Source organism: Pyrus communis, chromosome 15 (assembly GCF_041283825.1).
Source record: "Pyrus communis isolate YQ-2024b chromosome 15, ASM4128382v1, whole genome shotgun sequence".
Lineage (NCBI taxonomy): Eukaryota > Viridiplantae > Streptophyta > Magnoliopsida > Rosales > Rosaceae > Pyrus > Pyrus communis.
In genome coordinates, this window is record NC_142579.1 from 10,496,134 (window position 1) to 10,522,723 (window position 26,590).

The following is a 26,590-nucleotide window of genomic DNA, read 5'->3' on the forward strand; positions in this document are numbered from 1 at the left end:
CTGATCTTTTACAGTTTGTTATTGTTCGGTTTATTTTAATAAAAAAAATTATTAAAATTGAAGTCTGAAGCCATGTCGGAATTGAGCCACCAAAGCCGAGCCGCACTGGAGCCGTTCAACTCCGCTATTTGTTAGTCATTAAACGCGAACCCACCCTCGACATCGCATTCCTCGCCGACCACCAGCCTGAACTCGCACCGTCCACCGACCACCACTGCTACTCCAGGACCTCAGAACCCAAGAGCCACCTGCGATCTGCTGTAGACCAGCACCACTGTGTTGGTGTTTTATGGTCTGTGTGTGTGGTAATGAAGGTATCAGAGCAATTTTGTTCAAGCAGAAAATCAATGAGATGATAATCTCTGCTCGAAGAGCATGAAAGAATGGAGGTACAAGAAACTCGGAGTCGTAGCTCCTTGGATTCAATTCAGGTGTAACTAAATTGATGCTTACAAAGAGAATGGAATGGAAAGTGAATTATAGCCGTTGGAGGTGCACTCACTTATCCAACTCACGCACACAACTTATGCTCACCTATAAGTGAGTTGTTATGACATGTGGCACACATCTAGCCTATTAGCTTTGTTTTTATGATATCCCTACATTACAAACTAAGAATAAACACTTCGAAATTGAAAGGAAATAAGAAACTTGGATCAAAAGCAGCTGCTGAAGCTTAAGCACAACACTCCCTTCTAAGCTAGCAGCTGATTTGACTCCCAACACTTCTATGAAGTCGTTGAACTTGTCCTTTGGTAGTGCCTTGGTCAAGATATCAGCCATTTTGTTCTTCAAATTTGCAGTAAATAAGATCAATTTCCTTCTCTTGAATTGTTCCCCTAATGAAGTGAAATTTCCTACTGATGTGCCTTGTTTTCTGGTGAAACACTGGATTCATGGCCATTGCTATTGCTAAAGTGTTATCACACATTAGCAATGTAGGTTCAACATGTTCTTGCCCAAAATCTTCTAAAACAAAAATCAACCACTTGGCTTGTGAAGTTGCTTTTGCTACACTCACGTATTCAGCCTTTGCAGTGGATAGTGTCACTGTGCTTTGCTTGATTGAAGCCCAAGAAAACACACATAAGCCCAGATTAAAAGCATACCCTAATGTGCTTCTCATATCATCCTCATTACCAGCCCAATCATTATCATAATATCCAATAAGAGGAGTTGATTTTCCCTTTACATATTCAATGCCAAAATCCAAAGTACCTTGAATGTATCTCAGTACTCTTTTTGCTATTCCCATGTGTTTCTTAGTTGGATCATGCATGAATCTTGCCAAGAAACTGGCACCAAACATAATGTCTGGTCTAGTGGTAGTAAGGTACAGCAAACTTCCTACCAATTTTCTATACTCAGACTCATCTGCAGCCTCACTTCCATCATTCTTGCATAGCCTGTCATTTACTGCAAGTGGTGTTCCCATAGACTTACAATCCTATAGGCTAAATTTCTCCAGCAACTTCATTGCATACTTCTTCTGATGAATGAAGATGCTCTTATTTGTTTATACAACTCTCATACCAAGGAAATGGTGCAGTAACCCCAAATATGTCGTCTCATAATGCTACATCATGTCATTTTTTAACTCCTCAAGCATTGTGACACTACTTCCAATGTACATAAGGTGGCTTCACATGAACTCTTTTAAAAAATAGCCTTCCTAAAATAGGAATCAATTCCATCATACCAAGCCTTTAGAGCTTGCTTAAGGCCATATAATGCCTTATTCAACTTGTACACCTTATCCTCCTTGCCTTGAATGACAAAACCCTGAGGTTGATCAACACAAACCTCCTCTTTCAGTACACCATTAAGAAAAGCATACTTGACATCCAATTGAAATAGTTGTCACTTTGAGCTGCAAGGGCTATCAATATTCTTATGGTGTCTAGCCTAGCAACTGGTGCAAAGATTTCATTAAAATCAATACCTGGCTTTTGTGAATAACTTGTTGCAACCAATCTAGCTTTGTTCTTTTGTATTGTCCCATCTAGGTTTAACTTAGTCTTGTACACCCATTTCACACCTATGACAGGTTTGCTAGAGAGCCTATCAACCAGCATTCATGTATGGTTCTTTTCAATCATGTCTAGCTCAGCCTGCATAACCTTCTTTCAAGAATCATCCTAAGCTACCTCTTTATTATTCTCAGGTTCTATAATGCATACATTGAACTGAGCCAAAAGTTCATCCAGTGTTCTCCACTTCTTTAAAGTGAAGTCATAACTCTGTGATAGATTCAAGTCCCCTTATGAACTTGGGCAATCAATGTTTGAACTCAATTCTTCCTGTGGAATGGTAGGAGCAATCCCACAAGATACCAACTCTTCTTGTTTTTTAGAGTTTGAGTTGATTCAATTTATGCAATATCAGCAGCGATTGGTACACTGAAATACTTCTCAAATTTTGCTTCCCAATTCCAGCTACCATTTCCATCAAATACTACATCTCTGGACTGAAGGATTATTTTGGAAGATGACATGTTCATTTAAGCAACATCATTAGCATGCAATTAACAAATTAAAGGCGGAATCATGCTAGCATGCACTTAAAAACAAAACATTACCCATGAATGTTCAAAGCCTAGTAAAATGGTGAACCAATAAACAACTCAAAACAAAGTGAGTTGAAATATATACCTTTGTAGATTCCTCTTTGTATTTAAACAAAGGCTAATCACCCAAAGTGAGGGCCTTCATTCCTTGCATCTTAGATCTATGGATTTGGATGGATGAAAAAGGTTTCTCCAAAGTTCCCAAAATTGAGAACCTCTAATGATTCATCACCAAGGCATAATGAAGAAGAAATGAGTGACCTTGGAGGAGTTTGATTGCTAGATGATCCCTCCAAGGTGGCCGAAATTTTAGAGAGAAAGGAGAGCTTGTGTTCTCGTCCTTTCCCCAAAAACAACCCTTAATGAATTTTAGGCTATAAAGTCCTTTATATAGTCCCTTCAAATAAGTGACCTAATGGACCAAAAGCCCTATTCTTCTAACATGGCCGGCCTATAGGGTTTATTGGGCTTTCAAGCCCTTTGTTTATTCAAGTTGTCATACAACTTGAGTTAATGGGCTTGACATTCAAATCCCATTGGGCCTTGCGGCCCAAAACTAACCCGAGGTCTTTAACGAACTTATTCGTTTAATTAATTAACATATTAATTAATCCTAGCCTTAGATAAATAATTAAACCATTTAATTATTCTTACTCATCTCCGTTGTTTCTTCAAACTCTACCTTACTCGGTGAACGATCCATTAGGTTCCTTTTAGCGAGGCAGTGGGCGATTAAAACTCTTTCTAATCGATTGTGAATTGAAACTTACTTTCAATTCTCCCGTTAGTGATAATACACTTTTAGGGCTTCCACAAACCATGGTTGACGCCTAGCAGCATGTCATGGTTACCCAAGCTAATCAGAAGAGGTGGAGAACCTATTCAGTTTTAGGATTACAAATGCAATACGGTCTTTCTCTAATACAATACTCTTGACCACATTGTTTGGTTTGATAGTTTATTCATGTCTACTATCCAATGTGAGTCTTGTGCTTATATGATTACCTTAAATGTGATTTGGAACACATTCCTAAATCTCATTCATACTTTGGCCAAAGATTCTTAATCATATCATAGAGTATTCTCCCTCAAACAGTTTGAAGGTTAGAGATCCCTTGTTGCGCATTCACTTGCCTCCATGGCTAAGTGGCTTAACCCCAACGATGTCGTGGACACCCTCCTGATGGAGTGACTTTGACATAATCAAAGATTAAGGACCTAACCACAAGACAACTGTGATGCCTCAGGTCAAAAGACTAATTTGCATTATCCCAACCATGAGTTCTCATGTGACATGAATATGAGAACTCTTCGTTGATCGTGTTCAGTGAACTCATTCTCTATTGAGCACCTACGTACTTGTCTTGATGTCACACACACCAATGACTCGAGACTAGTCACTCTTCCTGAGAGAAGACATAGCACGTACTGATCTTAACGGACTGTCAATGCCCAATTGACAATCCTATGATCAGGAACGTTTAGGATGTGTCAACGAAAGAATGGTCTCATGAATCTAACTTCTTTAGATCGCATTCTTCCAATCACATATTCCTTGGACTTATCGTTTAAGCATATAACATTTATATGAGACGGCTCAAACAATAATCTTTGCCCTTTACATTTAAACTACATTAGTTTAACTTTGTGAAATGTTCGTAAAGTATCATCATATGATTGGTTTTAGGGCACATTTCCAACAATCTCCCACTTGCACTAGAGCCAATCAGCTTGGTTATCAGTGATGATACCTCTTCTGTAATTCATTTCATAAATGGCTGAGTAGTAGGCCTAAACAAGATGGATATCTATATGTTATCCATAGAAGCAACCTTGAGAATAACGACGTCACCATTATTCATGATTCCTAATCATGTGGTTCAGTCTCTCATTTGAGTTCGGACCTTGATGAGACCTTGATTCCCTGGCTTGAGCTATCGCCCCATTAGTGTCATACACTTTCTGGTTGGAACCGAATAGAGAGTTCATAAATGAACTTTCCCATCCAAACAACATTGTTGTAAACTTCTATATGGCAATATATTTTGCATTCATAATGGAACACACTAAAGTCATTACTTTAATGTTTCCATCCAAATATCTTTTTAGTCATAATAAAGAGATATCTGTTTATCTCTTCATTCATAATGAAGAAATATCCAATGATGGATTAGATTCATAATCTAATACATTTACGCTTCCATTACGTTACTCTAATTCTTTCTCAATTATTGAGTAATATATCCTTTAGTATTTCTCAAATACTTAAGGACTCACTTGACAGTTCCCATGGTTCTGATCCTGGGCTTGCACTAATATTGTCTTGTACCTTTCTAGGTACATCTTATATCAATGTTTTTCATACAATATGAAATACATAAATCACCTTTTTGCTTATGCATAAAGGATTCTATTTACGCATTATTTCTTTGGGAGTCAAAGGGTACATTCCCTTTGAGAAGAACAACTTCCTAGTCTCACTAGAATTGTCATTCTAATTGAAGTTTATCATCAAATGAGAAACTTCCTAGCATCTCTTGTCTATTTTAGGGATTGATATAATCCAATTATATCTTGAAATATATCATTATAGATTTCCATTCCATTATATAGACTATATCTCCCATATACATTCTATCGTTATAGAATAACTTTAACGAAGAAGTACTCTTTTCATTTCCAAAAATTAATATATCGTATATATATATATATATATATATATATATATATATATATATATTTAAATTTAGGAATACGATTAACTCCCACTAATCTTTTGCAAACCTAGTAAACAAAAGATTCAATTACATCTTTATGAGAAATCAAACAATTGATCTTTTCTCATAAGACGCTTCTAGCTCCCACTAGCTTGCTAAGATCCATGATGGATGGATCTCTACAACTAACCTGTCTTGTGATTTATAGTTTTAGACATATATTATCAAGACTATCTTAATGGTTTCGGAAACCCATATTATGTCCAAACATTAAATCACCATTTAGTTGTAGCTAGCAATCTTCGAATTAATTGAAACTAAGACTACGTCAAAGATGGTTTCTTCAAAGTCAACCATTCTCTTTGAGTGTAGTCACCTTAAGCTACCAATTAGCTGTGAAGGTTTCATTATTTCGGGTCAAATGGTACTTTACCATTTCCTTGAGTATATATCGTATATACACTCAATGTAGTCATAAGGATTTTCATTCTTATTTCTTTCGAATTAAGAGGTGCAACTCTATGACATAGTCATAAAGTTCAAACCATTCAACTGAGACGGTTTATAAATCCTTCTGGACTACCTTGGAGCTTGTGGTATAGGAACTAGGTTGTCTTAGAAGTATATATCATATATATATGGGTAATTGATAATGTCCAACGAATTAAATCTTATTCATGTTCATTCTTCTCCTAATGGAGAAATTCATTATCTTACGATGCTACTTTCCTTGATATTTTTCAAGGAAATTAATCTAAAGTGTTACTTTTTCCTTGGATCAAATCTAAGGAGGTAAATACTTTAGACGTCTTACTCATCTACTTACATTTCTTGAATTCTTTGAAACCTTTTGCAAAGTATTCGGACTTGTGTTTATTCAAAATAAACTATAGTCCAACCGAGAGTGATCTTCGGTGAATGTCATACAACATGAGTAGTATTATGTTGTGGACAAGTGCCACTAACATCTAAGTGAATTAACCTCAACAACTTTGTGATTCTTTCTTCTTTCCAAAAGAATAAAGATTCGAACATTTTGCCTCTATACAATTTTAACAAGAAGGTATTGGATCCGGATCTAACGATCCAAAGCATCCATCTATGACCAACTCGTAACTTATGTTTTAGAGGTATCACAACTCAGTTGAGATTAGTCACTACCTTGCAACCTTTTGGGTTTTAAGCATCATCGTATTCTAAACAGTTAAACTACCACATCATCTCTACTATAGAGACAACCAATTAAATTACAATAATCTAATTATTGATTAATAAAGAACAATGTTTTGTCAAACAAAACATTTATCCATCTCTACTATAGTGACGGATTTAAGTTCCTTAAAATTGGAATGTAAAGACAATCTTTAGTATTTTCCAATTTCTTTGGTAGTTCATATGAGGAAGTAAGTACAATCCGCTTTCGCAGAGATCTATATTTTATTCACTTTCCGAATGTGAAGTACTTTCTCTTCTCTCATTAATCTTTTACTTTTTATTAGCACACTTTTACAACAATTGTAAAACATAGTTACTAATACGGAATCAAGCATTCAAGTAGAAGAACCAACTGTTTTGAACTATTTCAAGAACATATTACAACACCTTCGAAAGATGTGTTCTTGACACTTGCAAGACATTTCTTGCAAATACCCCTTCCAATGTCCATCCTTTCATAAAGAAAGTTTGTTCCCTTGGAGTTATTTTGCCTTCTTCATTTGACTTCTCCTTTGACTACAATAGTCATGGTCCCTAAACTCCCACTATCTCTCTTGAAACTTATTTCAATTGTGTTATACACATCAAACAATTTGGAGAGTGTGTGGTTATTGTTCACTATATAGTTTACAATAAACTTAGTGAACCATTAGGATAGGGACACAAAGGTGAAGTCCTTGCCTAATTTCCGTCTCGTTAAGTGGTTTAACACTTCAACACTCAATGATTCAAAATCATCATAAGTCCATGTTGATGGACTATTTTTGTCAACCAACCATTATGTTCTAAACATAATTACAAACTTTCAAGAGTTGTTCAAGGCAACTCTCATTTCTTCATACAACAATTTATAAGTGAAGAATCATGGCACATAAAGCGTCCATGCCCTTGTGCTTACTTCAAAAGTTCCTTGTTTATGTAACAAAGAAACAAGCACTAAAGTTTGTGTTGATTAAGGGTTGTTCAAAGCAACTCTTATTTCTTCATACAACAATTTGTATTTGAAGAATTATGACATTAAAAGTGTTGTCCTTTTCATTTTAGACTTTTCTAACATATTCTTCCAATGATACATTATCAATAGGAAGATTGTGAGGATGAGACGACTTAGTTACATCTACAAGCCATTAAAGACAATCTATGGGATTGTAGAACTAAGTCCGGAAATTAAAGCATTCGGCTTTTCTTTGTCAAGTTTTGGATAGCGTTTGCAAATATATTGGTAAACAAATACATAACGAATATAAATTGATTGATTTTAAGCCATTTGATTCGGGTCTTTAAATCAAATAGCACCACCCACTATTTTTGGCAAATTCCATATCCCTCATCGGAATTCGAGAGTTTTGTTGAACTCTTAGCGGGGTATGGGAGACTCACCATTACCAAGCCCACCTCAGAATTATATCATGTTGGTTAGCAAAAATAATGATGAGAGAATAACACTTTAGTCATTTACAACTCTTGTAATTACCCATCTAGTTTGGCCTCTAGAGAATGAATGCCTCAGAATTATATCATGTTGGCACCATTGCACTTAGTTAAGTTATTCCCACCATGCTTAGTTTATGTAGAGGTTCAAGCACAACCTCAGAATTATATCATGTTGGTTATACTCGTTGTCTACACTCACCTCATCATATGTTTATGGACTCCTCCTGGATGTAATCACATACTTTGTACTTCCCCATTATAGGGTGAAGCCGGTGCATGAGTCACAAACGATTGGAGCCCACCACGGTGGAAGGCCTACGAAGAAATGTTCAAAACATCTCTCGTTTATCAACTTAATATTCGTTTGTTGAGGGTTTTAGGTCTCATCACATATATATATTCATTTTAATCATAATTAAAACAATTTTGGTCCTATTACAACTATTGGTCCATATGATTGATTTAGTTGTATATAATACTCCCACTAAGCTTTTAAAACGGTTTTTAAAGCAAGAGTATATGATACTACTAACATAAGGTTTGCATTCATTGATGGACTATATAGTTGCCTTAGGGCCTTAGGATGACTATGAACCTTTGATTAGATCCAACACGAGCCTTGTGTTGAATCTCGGACTAGGGATGGAGATTGATTTTAGTTACGCGTTTAATCACATTAAGGCGTGTTGTCTTAGGGCGTTGGACCCAACTACTTCATTTCATGCATATCAAATAAAGCAAGAAAGAAGTACTTCAAAGCAAATATGAGCTTATGCTCTTTACAACAATTGAATATAACTAATTACTTTAAAGTAAAGAAGAGCTTATGCCCTTTTACAACATTTGATCAAATCAAATTACAACCAAAATCTAATCTACTCATTCCCATGGTTCAAACAAATTTGAAACGGCCATTCACATAGCTCAATTATCGTAGGCTAAGGTTCATAATCACCCTTTCTTTAATTAATTAACGCTTTAACTAATTAAACTTGAATGCAACAATTATCATTTGGTTTTTGGATCCATAGAATTGATTTAAATGGAACTAAATATAATGAAAATCAAATTCTCATTAAAGAGACAAAACAATTTTTGTTCTCATTTTGTTTTGGGCCAAAAAACAATGACCACAACAATTTGGGTCACTTTGTTAAAACAAAAACTTTTGGGGTCAAAATGCAAATACACAAAAGTATCAAAACTTTATATAATTGCACAAAAGTCCCTCCAACACCTTTGACCAAAGGTGGCCGGCCATAGTGTTGAAAAATTGAAAAAATCTAAAGTTTTGTAAGTGGTTTTTGGTAGGTGAGACAAAGGTGACTTTGATGGTTTGTAAGAAAATGTTTTTTATAAAACTTTAAAATTCTTTTAGTCACATCTCACCAATAACTATCACCCACCATTTGAAAAACAAAACTTTATGAAAAACATAAAACTCTTGAATCAAAACTTCAAAACTTTTTGTTCTTGGTAAGAACTTCAAGAACATTGAAGAACACTCATGAAAACTCATAATAGCTCCATGAATGTTTTCACTTACCAAAACTCAATTTTTCACAACTCAAAAGAGGGTTAATATCCTAGGGTACTTAGGGGTTCCAAAAAGCACTTTAAAACCATTTTAACAAGCCTAACATGAACCCAAAAAAATCACCCTTTGGATTTGGCCGAAAATCCCAAAACACTTGGCACCAACTTTTAGTTCCAATATTCATGCTTTAATGAAATACATCTACAACATTTGAGATGCTAAATTTTCAAGCAAAATTTATATTCAAAGCAAGAACAAAGCTTGTAACATTTACAACACTTAAATCACAAAATATGAAAAATCACAAAACCCAAAAGGATCCACCATAAACTAGGCCTAGGCTCTGATACCACTTGAAGGATTATTTTGGAAGATGACATGTTCATTTAAGCAACATCATTAGCATGCAATTAACAAATTAAAGGCGGAATCATGCTAGCATGCACTTAAAAACAAAACATTACCCATGAATGTTCAAAGCCTAGTAAAATGGTGAACCAATAATCAACTCAAAACAAAGTGAGTTGAAATATATACCTTTGTAGATTCCTCTTTGTATTTAAACAAAGGCTAATCACCCAAAGAGAGGGCCTTCATTCCTTGCATCTTAGATCTATGGATTTGGATGGATGAAAAAGGTTTCTCCAAAGTTCCCAAAATTGAGAACCTCTAATGATTCATCACCAAGGCATAATGAAGAAGAAATGAGTGACCTTGGAGGAGTTTGATTGCTAGATGATCCCTCCAAGGTGGCCGAAATTTTAGAGAGAAAGGAGAGCTTGTGTTCTCATCCTTTCCCCAAAAACAACCCTTAATGAATTTTAGGCTATAAAGTCCTTTATATAGTCCCTTCAAATAAGTGACCTAATGGACCAAAAGCCCTATTCTTCTAACATGGCCGGCCTATAGGGTTTATTGGGCTTTCAAGCCCTTTGTTTATTCAAGTTGTCATACAACTTGAGTTAATGGGCTTGACATTCAAATCCCATTGGGCCTTGTGGCCCAAAACTAACCCGAGGTCTTTAACGAACTTATTCGTTTGATTAATTAACATATTAATTAATCCTAGCCTTAGATAAATAATTAAACCATTTAATTATTCTTACTCATCTCCGTTGTTTCTTCAAACTCTACCTTACTCGGTGAACGATCCATTAGGTTCCTTTTAGCGAGGCAGTGGGCGATTAAAACTCTTTCTAATCGATTGTGAATTGAAACTTACTTTCAATTCTCCCGTTAGTGATAATACACTTTTAGGGCTTCCACAAACCATGGTTGACGCCTAGCAGCATGTCATGGTTACCCAAGCTAATCAGAAGAGGTGGAGAACCCATTCAGTTTTAGGATTACAAATGCAATACGGTCTTTCTCTAATACAATACTCTTGACCACATTGTTTGGTTTGATAGTTTATTCATGTCTACTATCCAATGTGAGTCTTGTGCTTATATGATTACCTTGAATGTGATTTGGAACACATTCCTAAATCTCATTCATACTTTGGCCAAAGATTCTTAATCATATCATAGAGTATTCTCCCTCAAACAGTTTGAAGGTTAGAGATCCCTTGTTGCGCATTCACTTGCCTCCATGGCTAAGTGGCTTAACCCCAACGATGCCGTGGACACCCTCCTGATGGAGTGACTTTGACATAATCAAAGATTAAGGACCTAACCACAAGACAACTGTGATGCCTCAGGTCAAAAGACTAATTTGCATTATCCCAACCATGAGTTCTCATGTGACATGAATATGAGAACTTTTCGTTGATCGTGTTCAGTGAACTCATTCTCTATTGAGCACCTACGTACTTGTCTTGATGTCACACACACCAATGACTCGAGACTAGTCACTCTCCCTGAGAGAAGACATAGCACGTACTGATCTTAACGGACTGTCAATGCCCAATTGACAATCCTATGATCAGGAACGTTTAGGATGTGTCAACGAAAGAATGGTCTCATGAATCTAACTTCTTTAGATCGCATTCTTCCAATCACATATTCCTTGGACTTATCGTTTAAGCATATAACATTTATATGAGACGGCTCAAACAATAATATTTGCCCTTTACATTTAAACTACATTAGTTTAACTTTGTGAAATGTCCGTAAAGTATCATCATATGATTGGTTTTAGGGCACATTTCCAACATGGACAAGATAATCTTCTTAGTTATAGGATCAAATACCCTATATCTTTTTCACTAGTGTCATATCCCACAAAAATACATTTGTGACTTTTACACTCAAGCTTATGTCTTAGATTCAATGGAACACGAACATAAAATATTGAACCAGAGACCTTCAAGTGTGCAATTTCTGGTTTTATTCCACTGTAGGCTTCAAAGGGAGTCATCTTATCCAAAGACTTAGTAGGGCATCTATTGAGTAGATACACTGTTGTGTGCACGGCTTCTACCTAAAACTGATACGGCATACCTTTCTCATGCAACCTAGTCTTTGCCATTTCCACCATAGTTCTATTTTTACTTTTAGACACACCATTCTGCTGTGGTGTGTATGGCATGGTCAATTGTCTTTGAATTCTAGTGACATTGCAAAAATCACTTAATTCAATGTACATAAACTCACCACCTCTATCACTTCTTAGACACTTTATTTTGTGCCCACACTGCAATTCTGCCATTGCTTTGAACTTTTTGAAGTACTCAAATGCCTCATACTTATATCTCATGAAGTAAACCCATGTCATTCTAGTGCAATCATCTATGAATAGAATGAAGTATCTGTTTCCAGCATTTGAAGCAATTTGCATGGGACCACAAACGTCTATGTGAACTAGTTCTAGTGGGAATTTAGTTCTTTAGGTTGATTCTCTTGGAAATTCATCTCTATGTTGCTTGCCAAGAATTCATCCTTCACAAATATTCTCATAATCTTCCAAGAGTGGAAGTTCATAGACCATTTCTTACTCTCTAAGCAACTTCAAGCTCTTTGTGTTTAGCTGACCTGGCCTATTGTGCCAAGTCTAAGTACAATGGGATAGGCTAGTTTTCAGTGCCAGTGATGTAGCTGGCAGTATAGTTAGAGGGAAACCTTTATTGCTTGTCATTTGAACCTTAGCAACCAAGCCATTCAAGTTCCAGCTGTCATAAATACAAACTGCATCACCACCAAGTAACATGTAGTAACCATGTTCCAACATTTGCCCTACACTTAGAAGATTTTCCTTCAAACCAGGTACCAGCATCACCTCTTGTATGTGTTTTCTACCTAACTTGGATTCAATGTCAAGTGTGCCCTTTCCTACTAAACTCACAATTTCTCCGGTTCCCATTTTTACTCTTGCATTAGATTTCTGTTCACATTCACAAGCAAATTCTCATTTCCTATCATGCGATTACTGCAACCACTATCAATATACCAAGTATTATTGACCTTCACCTGAGTCACAGAGTTGCAAGCATAGAATAGAGTTCCCATTTCATCAACCTGATTTGTATAATTAGCCTTCTACACCATCTTTTTTCCATTGCAGTTTCTAGCTTCATAACCAAACCTATTGCAATTTGTGCATTTGGGTTTTCCTTCAAACCAGCATTTTCCATAATGTAGTTTATCAATGTTTGCAAGTTGTTATGTTTGAATCATGAGTATTATTCTGCTTAGGAGCAAAGTTGGGCTTGTTATCCCACTTTTTCCCTTTGTTTTCCAATTCTTCCTTGATTTTGGATTACCAGATAACCCACTAGGCTTTGGAAATTTAGAACCAACATTTAGACTAACAAATGCCTTTTCAGTGGAGCTTTCAATATGCATATCTAGTCTTTGTTCATAACCCTTCAGAGAAGCTACAACTTCTGGATTTCAAGAGTTTTAATATCTTTTAATATCTTTTGAACGCTCAATCATAGCATAAATTGTGTCATAGCTTCTGGGCAAAGTTATAAGCAATTTCTAGACAACTCTTTCCCTAGATAATTCTTCACCGAAGCCTCTCATTTGATTCATAATGTCAAACAGTTTAGTAAGGTATGCAGATAAAGATTCATCATCTCTCATCCTAGTATACTCAAATTCTCTATGCAAACTTGCAATTTCACATTTCTAACCTGTTTGTCACCTCTGAACTCTTGTTGCAAGATATCCTAAGCTACCTTCGAAGTTTCTTCGTTGGAAATCTTGGAAAAAAATTGATCAGTCACAGCTACTTGGATTAACCTAAGAACCTTAGCATCCTTCAATATAATTTCCCCAAAATTTGTTGGGGTTTCAGTAACCACACCCTTCTTCTTCTTTTCATTGGCTACTACTGCCACAACACTCTTTGTAGATGATCCTAGGATAGTAAACCCAATTTCTACAAGCTCCCAAAGTCTATTAGACTTGAGAATTGTTCGCATTTTGATTCTCTAGAATTCATAGTTTTCACCATTGAAAATTGAAGTGTGAAGCTCAGAACTCGTTGATCCAGCCATATTAGACTCAGATCTCCGATTTTCACAGGTTTCCAAAACACAATTCTACAGGATGAGGCTCGATGAAAGCAATTCGCTAAAGAACACAGAAATCACATATTTACGCCCAGATTAAAATGATAAACCTGACTCTGATACCATGTTAGTGTTTTATGGTCTGTGTGTGGGGTAATGAGGGTATCAGAGCAATTTTGTTCAAGCAAAAAATTAATGAGATGATGATCTCTACTCGAAGAGCATGAAAGAATGGAGGTCAAGAAACTTGGAGTTGTAGCTCCTTGAATTCAATTCAGATGTAACTGAACTAATGCTTACAAAGAGAATGGAAATGGAGAGTGAGTTATAGCCGTTGGAGGCACACTCACTTATCCAACTCACACACACTCACATGCACAGCACATGCTCAACCATAAGTGAGTTGTTATGACTTGTGGCATACATCTAGCCTATTAGCTTTGTTTTAATCTCAGCCCTACATTACAAACTAAAAACGAACACTTCAAAATTGAAAGGAAATAAGAAACTTGGATCAAAAGCAGCTGCTGAAACTTAAGCACCAACACACTGAAGCATGAGACCAGCCTCGCCTCCTAGGCCTGAACCTCTCCTGACCGTCTCCGTGCTTGTTGCATTGCTGCCCACACCAGTCGCCGTTACCCCGCATCTGGATCCGTCACCATCCTACACCCACGAAGAAAAGGAGCTTGTTGCTCCTGTTTGTACGCATAGAAGAAAACCAAAAAACAAAAAAGAACGTTTTTCAAAACAAAAAAAAAGAAACTAAAAACAAAAAAAAAAAAAAAAGAACGAAGAAAAAATGGAAGAAAAAAAATTGGCCATTTTTAAGTCTTTGGGGCCCACGTATGCGCTATTGGGCTAGTTTTTGAAGCTTGTCGTTGCTCATCAACACGATGATCGTTTGAGTGCTTAGACTAATGATCATTCGAGTGACGTTATGCACCTGGTTATTAATTAGATCGTTTGGCCAAATCCGTTTGCTTGAATTGCTCATTTACTTGAATCGCTTAAATTGCTCATTTACTTGAATCGCTTGAATTGTTCATTCGAATTGCTCGCATGAATTGTTTGCTTCAATAGCTCTCTTGAATCACTTATCTTGTGTGTCCACCTAACGGAGCTTGCCTTGTCGTGTCCGTCTAACAGAGCTTGCATCCACATCTACTTGTTGGCAAACTCATGACGTGTACCGCCATGAGTTTGATGGGGTTGTTTGCAAAATTAGTTATTATTATATATGGTATTCTTGTGGGCCAAAGATATTAGAGTTTCTTGTCTGTTAAGGATCAGGATTTTGCTTTAATTTTCACTATATAATAGAGCTTATATTAGTTTATTTCAATAAGTTAGTCACAATATAGTCTGACGAGTTACGTAGCCATCTCGGCAAACTTGTAGTACTCTTTCGTTTCAATTAATAAAATTTTATTCGTAGTTTATATTCGACCTATGGAGACAAATCCACTTTCAATCATGTATTCTTTCTCTTTTTTCAAAATAAAAAACTGATTGGACAACTTGACAGAGAGATTTTGGCATTTGTGTGTTCAGGAGGACGGAGTTCCAGTACCGAAATAGAGGCGGAAAGTAAAGCAGTAGCATGTCTTTGCCTTGCCGATGCCACCAGTGTGAGCTGCAGTTAGAACATATCTATTCTCATTAATTAGTAATTAAGAGATAAAAAGAAAATCAGAGGGAAATTTCAAATTTTACTGATCGATCATCAATCTCGATGGATCGAGCTAATTACTTACAGTGACAATGACAGGACTCTCAAGTTTTGCAACAGGAAATAAACTACTGGGAAGGATGAATGAAGAGATCGAACTCAGAGCTAAAAAGCTACTACTTCATATGCTGTCAATCTTTATAGGGGAAGTCAGAGACGCTGAAGAACTATCAAATTTGACGGGTTTAGGTGTGAACCATGCAGCCCCTTGCATTGCCTTGTGTGAAGCTTGCACGGCATACAAAACTTATGTGTCAGTAGAAAACCACTAGATCCAACCAGAAAACGCAGAGCGTGCAGTGCCCAGAAGTTTTGTGCTTTCTTTCCTTCTTCTTCCTTGTTCTGTTGTGTGGAGGAAACGAAGAATTTAATCTAAACTGCGGCCATGTGGATTCAAATTCATGTGCGTAAGAGGAGCGCCATCCCCTCTAACCAAGCAATATGTTCTCTCCAAATACCTGACCATTTACCACAATGTGAGAACTCAGAAAAGGCTTCATGACATAAGTTGGCGATTTTCAACCTTAACTTTCTTCTTCGTCGCACAATGTTCAAGTCTTGCCCCTTTATAACAGCAGAAGACAAATCACGCCAAAAATCTTCCTGATTAACGAGCTCCAGCATATTGTCTAGTCTAGTAACCTGAGCCTGCAGCTCCTGAGCAACTTGAAGGGCCATCATTCTTTGAAAGTAAAATTTAGCACAATCATCATGTTCCTTGAGCTCCAGCATATAGTAGGCCAGTAACCTAAGCTTGCAGCTCATCAGCAACTTGAAGGGCCATCATTCCTTGAATTTAAAATTTAGCAAATGTTCCTTGACACAGCCAAAGTTAAAAGAGTTTATCTACTTGCCGAGTCCTTTCAGAAAATAGATGTTGCAATTCCTAAGGCCTCGGCAATTCCAACTCACAGTGGCTGAAAATTGCTTCAAACATTTAACACATCTTAAACAGCACAGCAGCTACACAGATTTGTAGCACGATAAAAAGAATCATCAATAAGTGGGGCTCTAACATAACTAGTTTCTTCGCTAAATCAAGTTTCCACCATGCTATCATATCCTTTGCGACTCATCATTGGCTTCACCTTCATTGTCTGCCTATACCTGCTCACTATACCGTCTTTTATTGTTTTACGCACATCATCATCAAGCAAATTGACTTCTCCAGCTGAATTTAGTGCATAACAAACTAATTTATACGTATACTCTCTAGGTATCGAGCCTCCATCAATCATCTCAACCAGAAAATCTCGGGCCTCTACGATCCTTCCTGCTTCACACAAGGCATGAATGATTGGAGTATACGAACTTGAAGTAGGCATTCCGTGTTTCAAATTTTGCATCTTCCATAGCATTTCAACAGCCTTATCAATCTCATTAACTGCAGCATAGTACCTAATAAACGAATCATAAGTAACCCGATTGGGGGTACAACCCCTTTTGTTCATATCTTCAAACAACTCCAACGCCCTCTCAATCCGGTAAGTTTTGCAACAACCATTGATCAAAGAATTGTAAGTGACAACATCAGGAACAAAACCTCTGAAAAGCATGTTCCGAAACATGTGGTTGGCTTCCCACAACCGCCTCCGGATGGCCTTCCTACACCCCGTCTCTAAACCATACCTACAATAAGAACTAATCAAAATCGTATAAGTGAACACATCCGGCGGGCATCTAAACCCCGGCAACTCCATCTGCTCCAACAAAAACCGGGCCTTATTGAAATTCCCAACTCTGCAAAGAGCATAAATAATGGTGTTATAAGCATACACATCCGGCTTGCAATGAAACTGCTTCATTCTATAAAAAGCAGCCAATGCATCATTAACCAAGCCTTCCTCTCCTAGGACTTTTATCAAACAGGTAACGCTCTCTGTGGTAACAAGCCCGCCGCTCCCTCTCTTCGACATATCTTTGAGAAAATCCCAAAGGGCTTTCAACCTATTCCCTCTGGCCAAAACAATCGCCATCTCCCTGCAAGTCCGCTCGTTGTGGGCAAACCTGCAACGGGTTTCGACCCAGTAGTAGAATTCGAGTGCTTTGTCCGACCCGAGCTGAACTTTGTCGAGATCTCTGTGGGCTGCCGGGCCGAGAACGAGCACGTTGTTGTGGAATTTGTAAGATTCTTGCCTGAGGTTGCGTTGCTTCAATGGAGCGCGGTGGCGGAACCCGGTTTGGCGGCCGACGGAGCGGGGGGACTGGAAGAAGAATCTGGGTATGGAGATTAGGACTTGGGAAACCGAGTCTTCAGTCCACGGCTGAGAGGCGGCGGCGGAGGCGGCGAGATTGGAATCGAAGGGCTGGTTTTTTAGCATGGCGGCGAGGACTTGGTTGGCTATGGGTTTGAAAGGTTTTGAACTGTTCATGTTTTGAAATTTTCTGTTGATCTTTTGTGTGGGAAATTGGTTGAGAATCAACGGTGGTGGGAAATGGTTTCTGGGTTAGATAGGATGAGGGTATGATGGGATGCCATTGATGGAGTTGTTGCAGTTCCTGGGAGGGAGGAATGTGAAATATGAAGATCGAATATCTGAGGAAAAATTAGTTGCGCTTTCGGTTGGTTGGGTTCAGGCGGTTGGGCTTGGCTCATCCAACATTCAAGGGAAAATTAAAGGCGTGACACTTGAATATTGTCACAGTTTCTTGCATACAAGTTCGAATTAAATTGTACGATGCATCGGTGTATGAAATACATTATGTTAATTGATGACTCTGTATACTTTAATTAAACGTTTCAATTTAGCCCATTTATATTCGGTGGAGGGTCAAATTAAATCAATTTTATTTTGCAATGCACCACTTATGATCTAATTCCGTCATTTTGGTTTGTGTTGACATCTAAAACCTCAGCACGCATGATCTTGTAGCTGGCTTTTCGACACACCTCAAGCAGTGCTCAAGCGGCCCTCAAGCGATACTAAAGCAATACTCAAGCTTCCCTCCTTCAGGTTATTGACAAGATACAACTGTTTCCATCCTTTCTTTAGAGCCATATGAAGTGTCAAAGATCCATCTCTAGCTCTGTTATTATTCCATGCTGCTATCTGCACCGGCCATTTTCCTCCAAATGGATCTCTAAGAGCCACGACGGATTTGTCAGAAAGGCCAGATGATTCATGAACTGACGGAGGAATAGTCTGTCATAAACACTTAACAGATTCAGAAAGTACACCAAAAGAAAAACTACATTACCGCTCACCAATGTTTGGTTATAAGGATTGCAAGTTTGCAACCATCTAAAGCAGATCAAGAAACTTTTTTTGTTTTAAGGAAGAACTTAATTGTGCACTAAGAACCTAATCCGGTTGGGGTTCAACATTTAGTCTGAAATCCTAATTCTACAAGCCTTTTACTTGTTAGTCCAGGTTCGATTCGAGCATTACCAACTGCACTGCTACTTAAAATTTGTTCAGATTAATTGATAAAATTCAACGTAGACATGCTCAATGTGCCTAAAAATAATAAGAAAAATTCAAAACCACAAACCACTCATAAATCAAATAACTTGAAGAGAGAGAAAGAGAGGAGAGAGAGACATCCAAGCTTGTTTGCAAGTTAGGCATCAGAATCTTATCCTAGATTTCCTCCTAGATAGTCTCCCGATTTGATGAAGATTATTAGTTTTTCTACAAAGACTCTCAAGATCCCTATAAATACACATGTGCCATAGTATTTATCAGGACGGATATCTATCTAGTTTGTTTTTAATGGATATGGCTCACTGATTCGATAATTGTCAGTATTTTTAATGGATATAGTTTGTTTTCATGTGTGAAATCCCGTCCCCAAATTTCACCATTTAATTACAGTATTTCATAATTCCGACCCGTTTATATTTGCGGCTTAGAATTTTATCGATAAGTAAAAGAACGAAAAAATGCCCCTATTGGCCTAAACAGAATTTTAAGAGGACATACTTGACCCTTTTGTGTTTCACCACATTTCTTGGCATATTTCGATAGTACACATCAATACGAACACGTGGGTGAAAGCATCATCAAATTCTAAGCTATATCGAAGATTACAAGCATTGGAATGCCGAGGGTATTTTGGTAATTTGCCATTATTTAGTCACATGTGGTTTTATTTTCTAGTTTTGTTTGGTGTGCCCGTGGGGCCCACCTCCTATACTTCTGAAAACATATCTCTTTTCTCTTTGTTTCTCTCTTCACGCTTTCAATCTCTCTCGACTTAGCTTATTTTGATGCCCCGAATACATTTTTGGCATCCGTTTAGTGAAATTCCATTGTTTTAACCTAGTTCTCTAGTTTGCCGCCACTTAATTTTGCAATTGAAGGAAAGCCAACCATCGGATCGACATGAAATTGTAGTACGTTGTTCTTGAATCATAATGTGACCCTTAGAGATTTATGGAACGGAAATCCGGTGGGCGGATCTTCCGGATTAAATTACGTAGTGTTGTCAACCCTATTGTTGACCATTGATCGACGGTTGACTTTTGAACAACATGTTCCGAATCCATCTAGAATGTCCTAGAGGATGTGTACGACCTAAGATTATGTGCTTTATCACTAGACATTTGACGATGAGAATTGTACTTTGTTTTAAGCGACGATTGTACTTGGCACCTCAATATATTGTTCTAGGTGTTGTAGCGCAGACTCCAGGTGAGTGACTTTAATAAATGTGATATGGTGGTTACCCATGAAATCCCCATACTAGTATACTTAATTAGTAGATAAGGCATGGTTTTATAAATGTGTTTTCTACTAAATATTACTTTTATATTAAGCCATTGACCTACTTTTATGAAATGTGGTTTGAAATGTTTATGAAATGTGGTTTGAAATGTTTGTGAAACGAGAGGGCTAGTAGAGGATGGGGAGTTGTTGTATCGAACCTTGTACCATTTCTTGTTTCATTGAACTATTTTGAGTTACGTTGCTTGGATTCTGCTCAATTCCATTAAGTGGTTCGAACCTAGGTTCCGTTGAGTGGTCTAGTTCCCTACCCTGTATGGATTATTTTGAGTGGTCTGTAATCCCTCCTACTTTGCAATACCGTTGAGTAGTCTGGAATCATATCCTTTTTAGTTCCATTGAGTGGTCCGAAACTGTTTTTCGTTAGATTTCATTGAGTTGTCCAAAATTGCATCCCTTGTCTTTGTTGGTTCGTTGATCCCATGGATTCGGTATAGAATATGAAAGCTTAGAAGAGATAGGCTTCGGTTGAACTGAGTCACTCTAACCCTAATTTTTAGTGCATTTATGAAACATAGATTTGATAACCTTTATGGTTTGATTTTGAAAGGCTGATGGATGTCTGGGTGACTCCTTCAAGGTTTTTAGTGGATTGTTTATGATTTTATGAATGTTGTTTATAAACTGTGATTGATGGACTAGTTTTTTATTATCACGTACGTCGGATTATTGTCACTCTACGAGCTTCGCAGCTTATCCGAGTTGTTGATTTGCCCGGTGCACAATTCCCACAGCGCAGGGGCGATTATGCAGATGACAGAATTTAGTTGATACGAGGAGCCCTTGGGGTAACAAATAGAGGTCAGAAAGCTTGGAGTGTTAGGTTGCTCGTATATCCTGCATTGTATTTCATTTGGACTTTCTTTTTGAGAGCCTACAAACGTGTAGCTTTGTTGTATTTGTGACAGAGAACCCACCACTTTACTTGTATTTAAGAATTTCAATATCAGTTCCCTTGTGTATAATGTTGTATTCCTTGCACCCCCTACAGCTGACCGTTGCGCGTTGATCCTGGACATATGTCGGGATCAAGGCGTGACATCATGTGTTATCAGACAGTGTATTTTCACTACCGGATGTTTCTAGTCTGCCACAGCATAAATTGTTGTGTAGAGGATGGAATATGCTTTTGCAGTTGGATAATGTTGGCATCATAGCTAATGCACATGGGCAGCCAGTTGGTGGTAGCTTGGTGTTCCATAATAACCTGGATTCTATTAAGGAGATATCTTCATATATGGGTTTTGCAAAGGATATTCAAAAGATCATTTTTGGTGGTGGAGGGGTAGGAGGGCATTGCATTTTCGTAGATAAGGAAGATGGAAGTGGAAAACTTGTCGTTGTTACAACCGCCGCCAAGGTTGTTTGCTATCGAAAATTAAAGATCTATTGAGAAAAAAGAACTTCAAGGAAGCCATCTTCTTGGTGGAGGATCTTGAGTGCGAGGGCAAATTATCAAAGGATGCTTTCATTTGATCATCACAAGGTGGGGTTTCCCTTGCTTTTTGACTTACATTTTGAGGAAGCAGTGAATCACTTTTTGCAGTCTGAGACAATGCAGCCTTCTAAAATATTTTCATTTCAGAAGGAGAGATCCAAATCGATTGTCACTACTGGTTCCTAGAAATCGCTACTGGGATTTGCTTCCTCCCCTTACGCCTCTGGAAGATGTTGTAGAGACGGGTTGATGGCAATTCAAAGAGTAATCTTTCTTAGAAAAGCAGGTGTAGAAACTGTGGTAAATAATGCATTTCTCCTCAATCCACCAAATATGGATAATTTGTTGGAGTATGCCATCAACTCAATTACAAGGTATTTGGAGCTTTCTCGTGAGAAAAAGTTGAATCCATCAGTGAAGGGAGGGAGTTGACACCCTATTACTAGGTATTTGGAGCTTTCTTTTGAGAACGAGTTGAAGTTCTGCTCCTTCTTCTTCCTTCCACCCCCATTTCTGTATATCGGTTAAGGTTGAATAAGAACTAAGATTTGGATCTTATCATTGTTGGAGCTTGTACGGCGAGTTGGTACTTTTTCTTTTTAGGGGTTTGGAAACTGGAAGGTTCATTACCAGGGCAAAAATGCCAAATGTACAATGAAAACCTACAGTGAAGCAAGCAAATAACTAGGCAGAATTAAGGCCAAGCAGTGTAGGGAGGTACAAGAAGAAAGACGCTACAACAATGCTAAGGGGTCGCCCCCTACACTGCTGTTACAAAGCTTAAGGAGGACAAGGCGAGTTCGTACTTTGCAGACTCAATCCCTCTGTGATAATTGACTCACTCTGACTTGGAACTGTGACAATGGATATACATCTCTCTCCTAAGTGAAAGGAACGGGCCCTAGCAATTACAAGTAATTTTGCCTAGAGTCCAGTGTAATTTCCCACAATTGCTTACTTCAGGAAATTGACTAATATTTATTCAACAGTTGTACGTAACCATATTAAAACAAGATGTTTGATAAATATCTCAAAAAGACCCGAGTAAAATACAAAGCTAAAAATTTGCCAATGTGGCATTCGAGTTCGATGGTCCCTAGGTTGAGAGGTTATTGGACTTTTTGATAGGAGCATATTTATGCGACTTTGTTATCTTATTTCTTTGCATTTACTTAGTTAATTTTCATTTATTATAGTGATTTAAGTTAATTTCGTATTATTGTAGGCCCAATTGGTAAAGATGACAATAAATGGCTAAATGGAGCAATTTGGAGCAGTTTTGGATTTGGATTGGATAGCATGCATGTGGAGTAGTGGGGTTGGACGTTTTTGGTGTTTAACATGTGCTAAATATGTGCTAAAATCTGGAGGAATCAAATTTGGAAGCTTGGAAGACAAGGAAAGACATAATCTTATCCAACCTTATCCAAACTTATCTTATCCAACCTTATCCAAACTTATCTTATCTTATCCAAACATTATTCCACTTTATCCAACATTATCTCATATTATCTCCAGCTGCAAAATAAGTCCTTATCCTATTCTAAATACTTCCCATCTGATTATAGGAGTCATAATCCATTCAAACATCCTAATCCTTTTTCTCCTTGGTTTCTGATGAACCCTACCTTATATATATGTATTTATACCGCAGCAATTGAGGGGGAGAAAAATTGGTGCCACATGTTCTATTCCAAATTGGTGCCGCAACCTGCAAGAGCCAAAGGGAGAGATTGTGCCGCAACCTGCCATTCAACCATTGGAGTTTTCAAAGTTCTTTCTATCCTTGTTTAGTTTTAATGTTTATTTTAGATTGTTTTTCAGTTATGTTGAACATGTGTAACTAAATTTCTTTTTAGCTAGAGGAGAATCCGAAGCCATGAACATATGTTTTATATGAATTGATTACATCCAATTATTGTTTCGTACAACACGAATGCGATTTACTTATCTACTTTATAAATAACTTATTCTTGTATGTTTATTAAGGATGCATACTTAGTTTGCATACAGGAGTTTGATGCTAGAGTATAAGGGAATTTCACCTAATTGTTATAAACTTATATTTATAAGTAGTAAAAGTCACTAGTCATGATTGAGTTAAGTAAATTCCTAGTAGGAGTATCATGTTTTTCATAGTTACGAATGTTTTGTCAATGCTTATGATTTTCACAGAATTTAATGACCTTTGATATGTGTCTCTATCATGCTTTTCATAGTTAGGGAACTTGAGAAGGATAATTTGGTTGCGTCGCTGAGTCTAATTCAATGAACTTAGAAAAGTCTGAGAATTAATTAGTGCATTCACAATTAATTTAGGATATTGTCATTCATGGTTTATAGAAAGAATAACGAGAAATCGATTTATGTGCATATGTTTCATGTGTGGAGAAGAATATTCTAGCTAGCTTTTTGCCTATATTCCCTTTACAACTCAATTTAATTGCTGCTATTTATTTTTGTTTCTTAAAATTCGTCAAGAAGCCCCCTCAATTCTTCTTTTGTGTTAGTCTGGCTTAGTTTTCAGTTTTTAAGTTTAATTTGTGTTGATTAGAATCCCTCCTAATCCCCGGCCTAGAACGATCCCTACTTACTCATACTACAATCATCTAAAATTATAAGGTTTAATTTGTGTGCTAGTTTTTACCACATCACTTTTCCGAAGACGAGCCTTATACTTTCGACACTTGTTGCAATAAAGCTCACCATCAGAAAGTCCTTGACGAGCATATGTTTAGTTCAAGTAATGAGTTGTTTTTCCTCTCTAATTGTGTGTTATTATTTACTAAATTTGCCTTATATAGATCATGCTTATGACGTAGGTTTTGCCTCACTCATTTATAAGCATTTTTATTAAGGAAAACTAATGAAAATGGTTTGAAAACTTTAAGTTTTAACGATAATAACAAAATAAATGGTAAATTGAATAGTACCATGATTGATTTTTTAGTGTAAAAATGTGATTTTTTGTTAAAGTGAATAGTACCCGAAGTTTTTCTTTGAAGTTCCCTCTTTCTTAATGGCAGAATGCTATTAAATCCAAAAGCAAAAGTTATCTTTACAAACAAAGCCAACTTAGTGTCTCCATCGATTTCTTTCACACCCAACATCTTTTGCACAGATTGTGGGAATTTTCTAGAAAATATTTTTAAAAAAATTAGTACAACAGTATATTTTACATTAAGGGGAAAAGAAATTTGGCAAAGTCATACAATTAACAATCTAATTTGGCATCGAATTCATTATTCACGAGATTCAAACCTAAAACCTCTCACTTATAAATGAAGAAGAATATTATCAAATCATAGTACTGAGTGACTTAAATTATTCGTAAAACATCTTTCATCTTTATCTATTTATTTGTAAAAAAAATTATAAAATTATAAAGAAAAGTCCTCCCTCGCATATTCCAATCCACACAACTACATCCAAGATCCAGTATCGAGAGAAATTTTTAGGTGTACCGGGTACACCAAAAAAATTTGGTGTACCCTCACTCATAACAATTTGATTTTTATTATTTTATTGAAAAATAAGTGAGGGTACAAACAGTGTTATGAGTGAGGGTACATCAAATTTTTTTGGTGTACCCGGTACACCTAAAAATTTCTCCAGTATCAACAAGACCTGTGATCTTTGCCTTCTAATAAGAAAAAAAAAAAATTTAATATTTCGATTTAATGGCATTCTTCTTCACTTATAAGTGAGATCTTAAGTTCAACAAAATATTTGTCATTAACATACTGAATTACCGATATACATAATAAAATAGCGCTATTTGTTTTTTTCTTACTTATTTAAAAAAAGGAGATAACTGATGACAAATCACCATTATCTAACTCTTCCAATCCTAGTCTATGAGAATTTTATCATACTTCATGACCACAGTCAAACATACTCACTAGAAATAGCGCTATTTATTACATTAATAGTGATATTTGAGAACATTTGGAAAGAAAAATAAAACTTCAAAGTACTCTTCTTAGTCTTGTATGACCAGAGAGCTAAAGCTACCCAACAGCCAAATACCCACCTTGCCCTGGATATTACATATCCCATTTATAGCCCATTCAAAAGAGTCCGAACCCGGCCCATTCAGCGTCACTAACGGGTCGCGGGGAAGACCTGTTAGACGAGTAAGACGACGTCGACGCGGGTGAGTAACGGAACGGCGAGAGCAGCGTTTTCCGAGAAGACACAGACCACCGCGCCAGTGTCTCAAGGTCCAAAGTGTAATCGGGTTCGGACTCGGGTACGGGCACCGTCCTAGCACCACCGCTCCCCCTTTTGCTCTTGCTGCTCGGTTTCCCCCTCAGAAGAGGAGACATAAAGCAACCGGCCGACGAAATGGCTTCTGATCGTCTTGAAAGGAAGTTATTGGGTTGCTCAAACCGCCAGCGCTCGGACCGGGTTCGAGAAGCTGAAGGGGAGCGGAAGGAGCGGGTCCGAGTGTGGGGCCCCGGCGGAGGCAGAAAGATTGACCCGGATGGCGGGGGTTTGAGCTGAAGGTGTTTGTGAGAATGCGACTGTGACGGCGGCGGCGTCTGTGGCGGTAATTGTTTTTGTTGCTGGTATTGGATTTTGGGGACGCCGGGTTTAATTTCCCACTGAAATGGGATTGCTCCTGGTTTAGTGAAAGAATGGTCATCGTAATCATCTACTGCCATTTTTTTGAATTTTCTATGATAAATTTCTGCAACTGAGAGGAATATATAGAGGAGGGAGTGCGGGGGATTGAAGAAAATTGAAGGTTGGTCCCGCCGGGATC

The 26,590-nt window shown here is 37.4% G+C and overlaps 2 protein-coding genes and 1 pseudogene across 2 annotated transcripts; all 3 read right to left on the reverse strand.

The window, feature by feature from the left end:
• Positions 1–775: 775 nt before the first annotated feature.
• On the reverse strand, positions 776–1,435 carry LOC137725895 (secreted RxLR effector protein 161 pseudogene; annotated as a pseudogene).
• A 13,866-nt stretch (positions 1,436–15,301) lies between these two features.
• LOC137716928 (Pentatricopeptide repeat (PPR) superfamily protein) lies at positions 15,302–18,165 on the reverse strand. The gene is made up of 2 exons (XM_068456279.2): positions 15,683–18,165; positions 15,302–15,561 (listed from the first exon to the last, which is right to left on the reverse strand). The coding sequence occupies exon 1, from the start codon at positions 18,027–18,029 to the stop codon at positions 16,695–16,697; it is 1,335 nt and encodes a 444-aa protein (XP_068312380.2). The 5' UTR covers positions 18,030–18,165; the 3' UTR covers positions 15,302–15,561; positions 15,683–16,694.
• A 7,559-nt stretch (positions 18,166–25,724) lies between these two features.
• LOC137718630 (uncharacterized) lies at positions 25,725–26,526 on the reverse strand. The gene has a single exon (XM_068458182.2). The coding sequence runs from the start codon at positions 26,487–26,489 to the stop codon at positions 25,893–25,895; it is 597 nt and encodes a 198-aa protein (XP_068314283.2). The 5' UTR covers positions 26,490–26,526; the 3' UTR covers positions 25,725–25,892.
• Between the last annotated feature and the right edge of the window lie 64 nt (positions 26,527–26,590).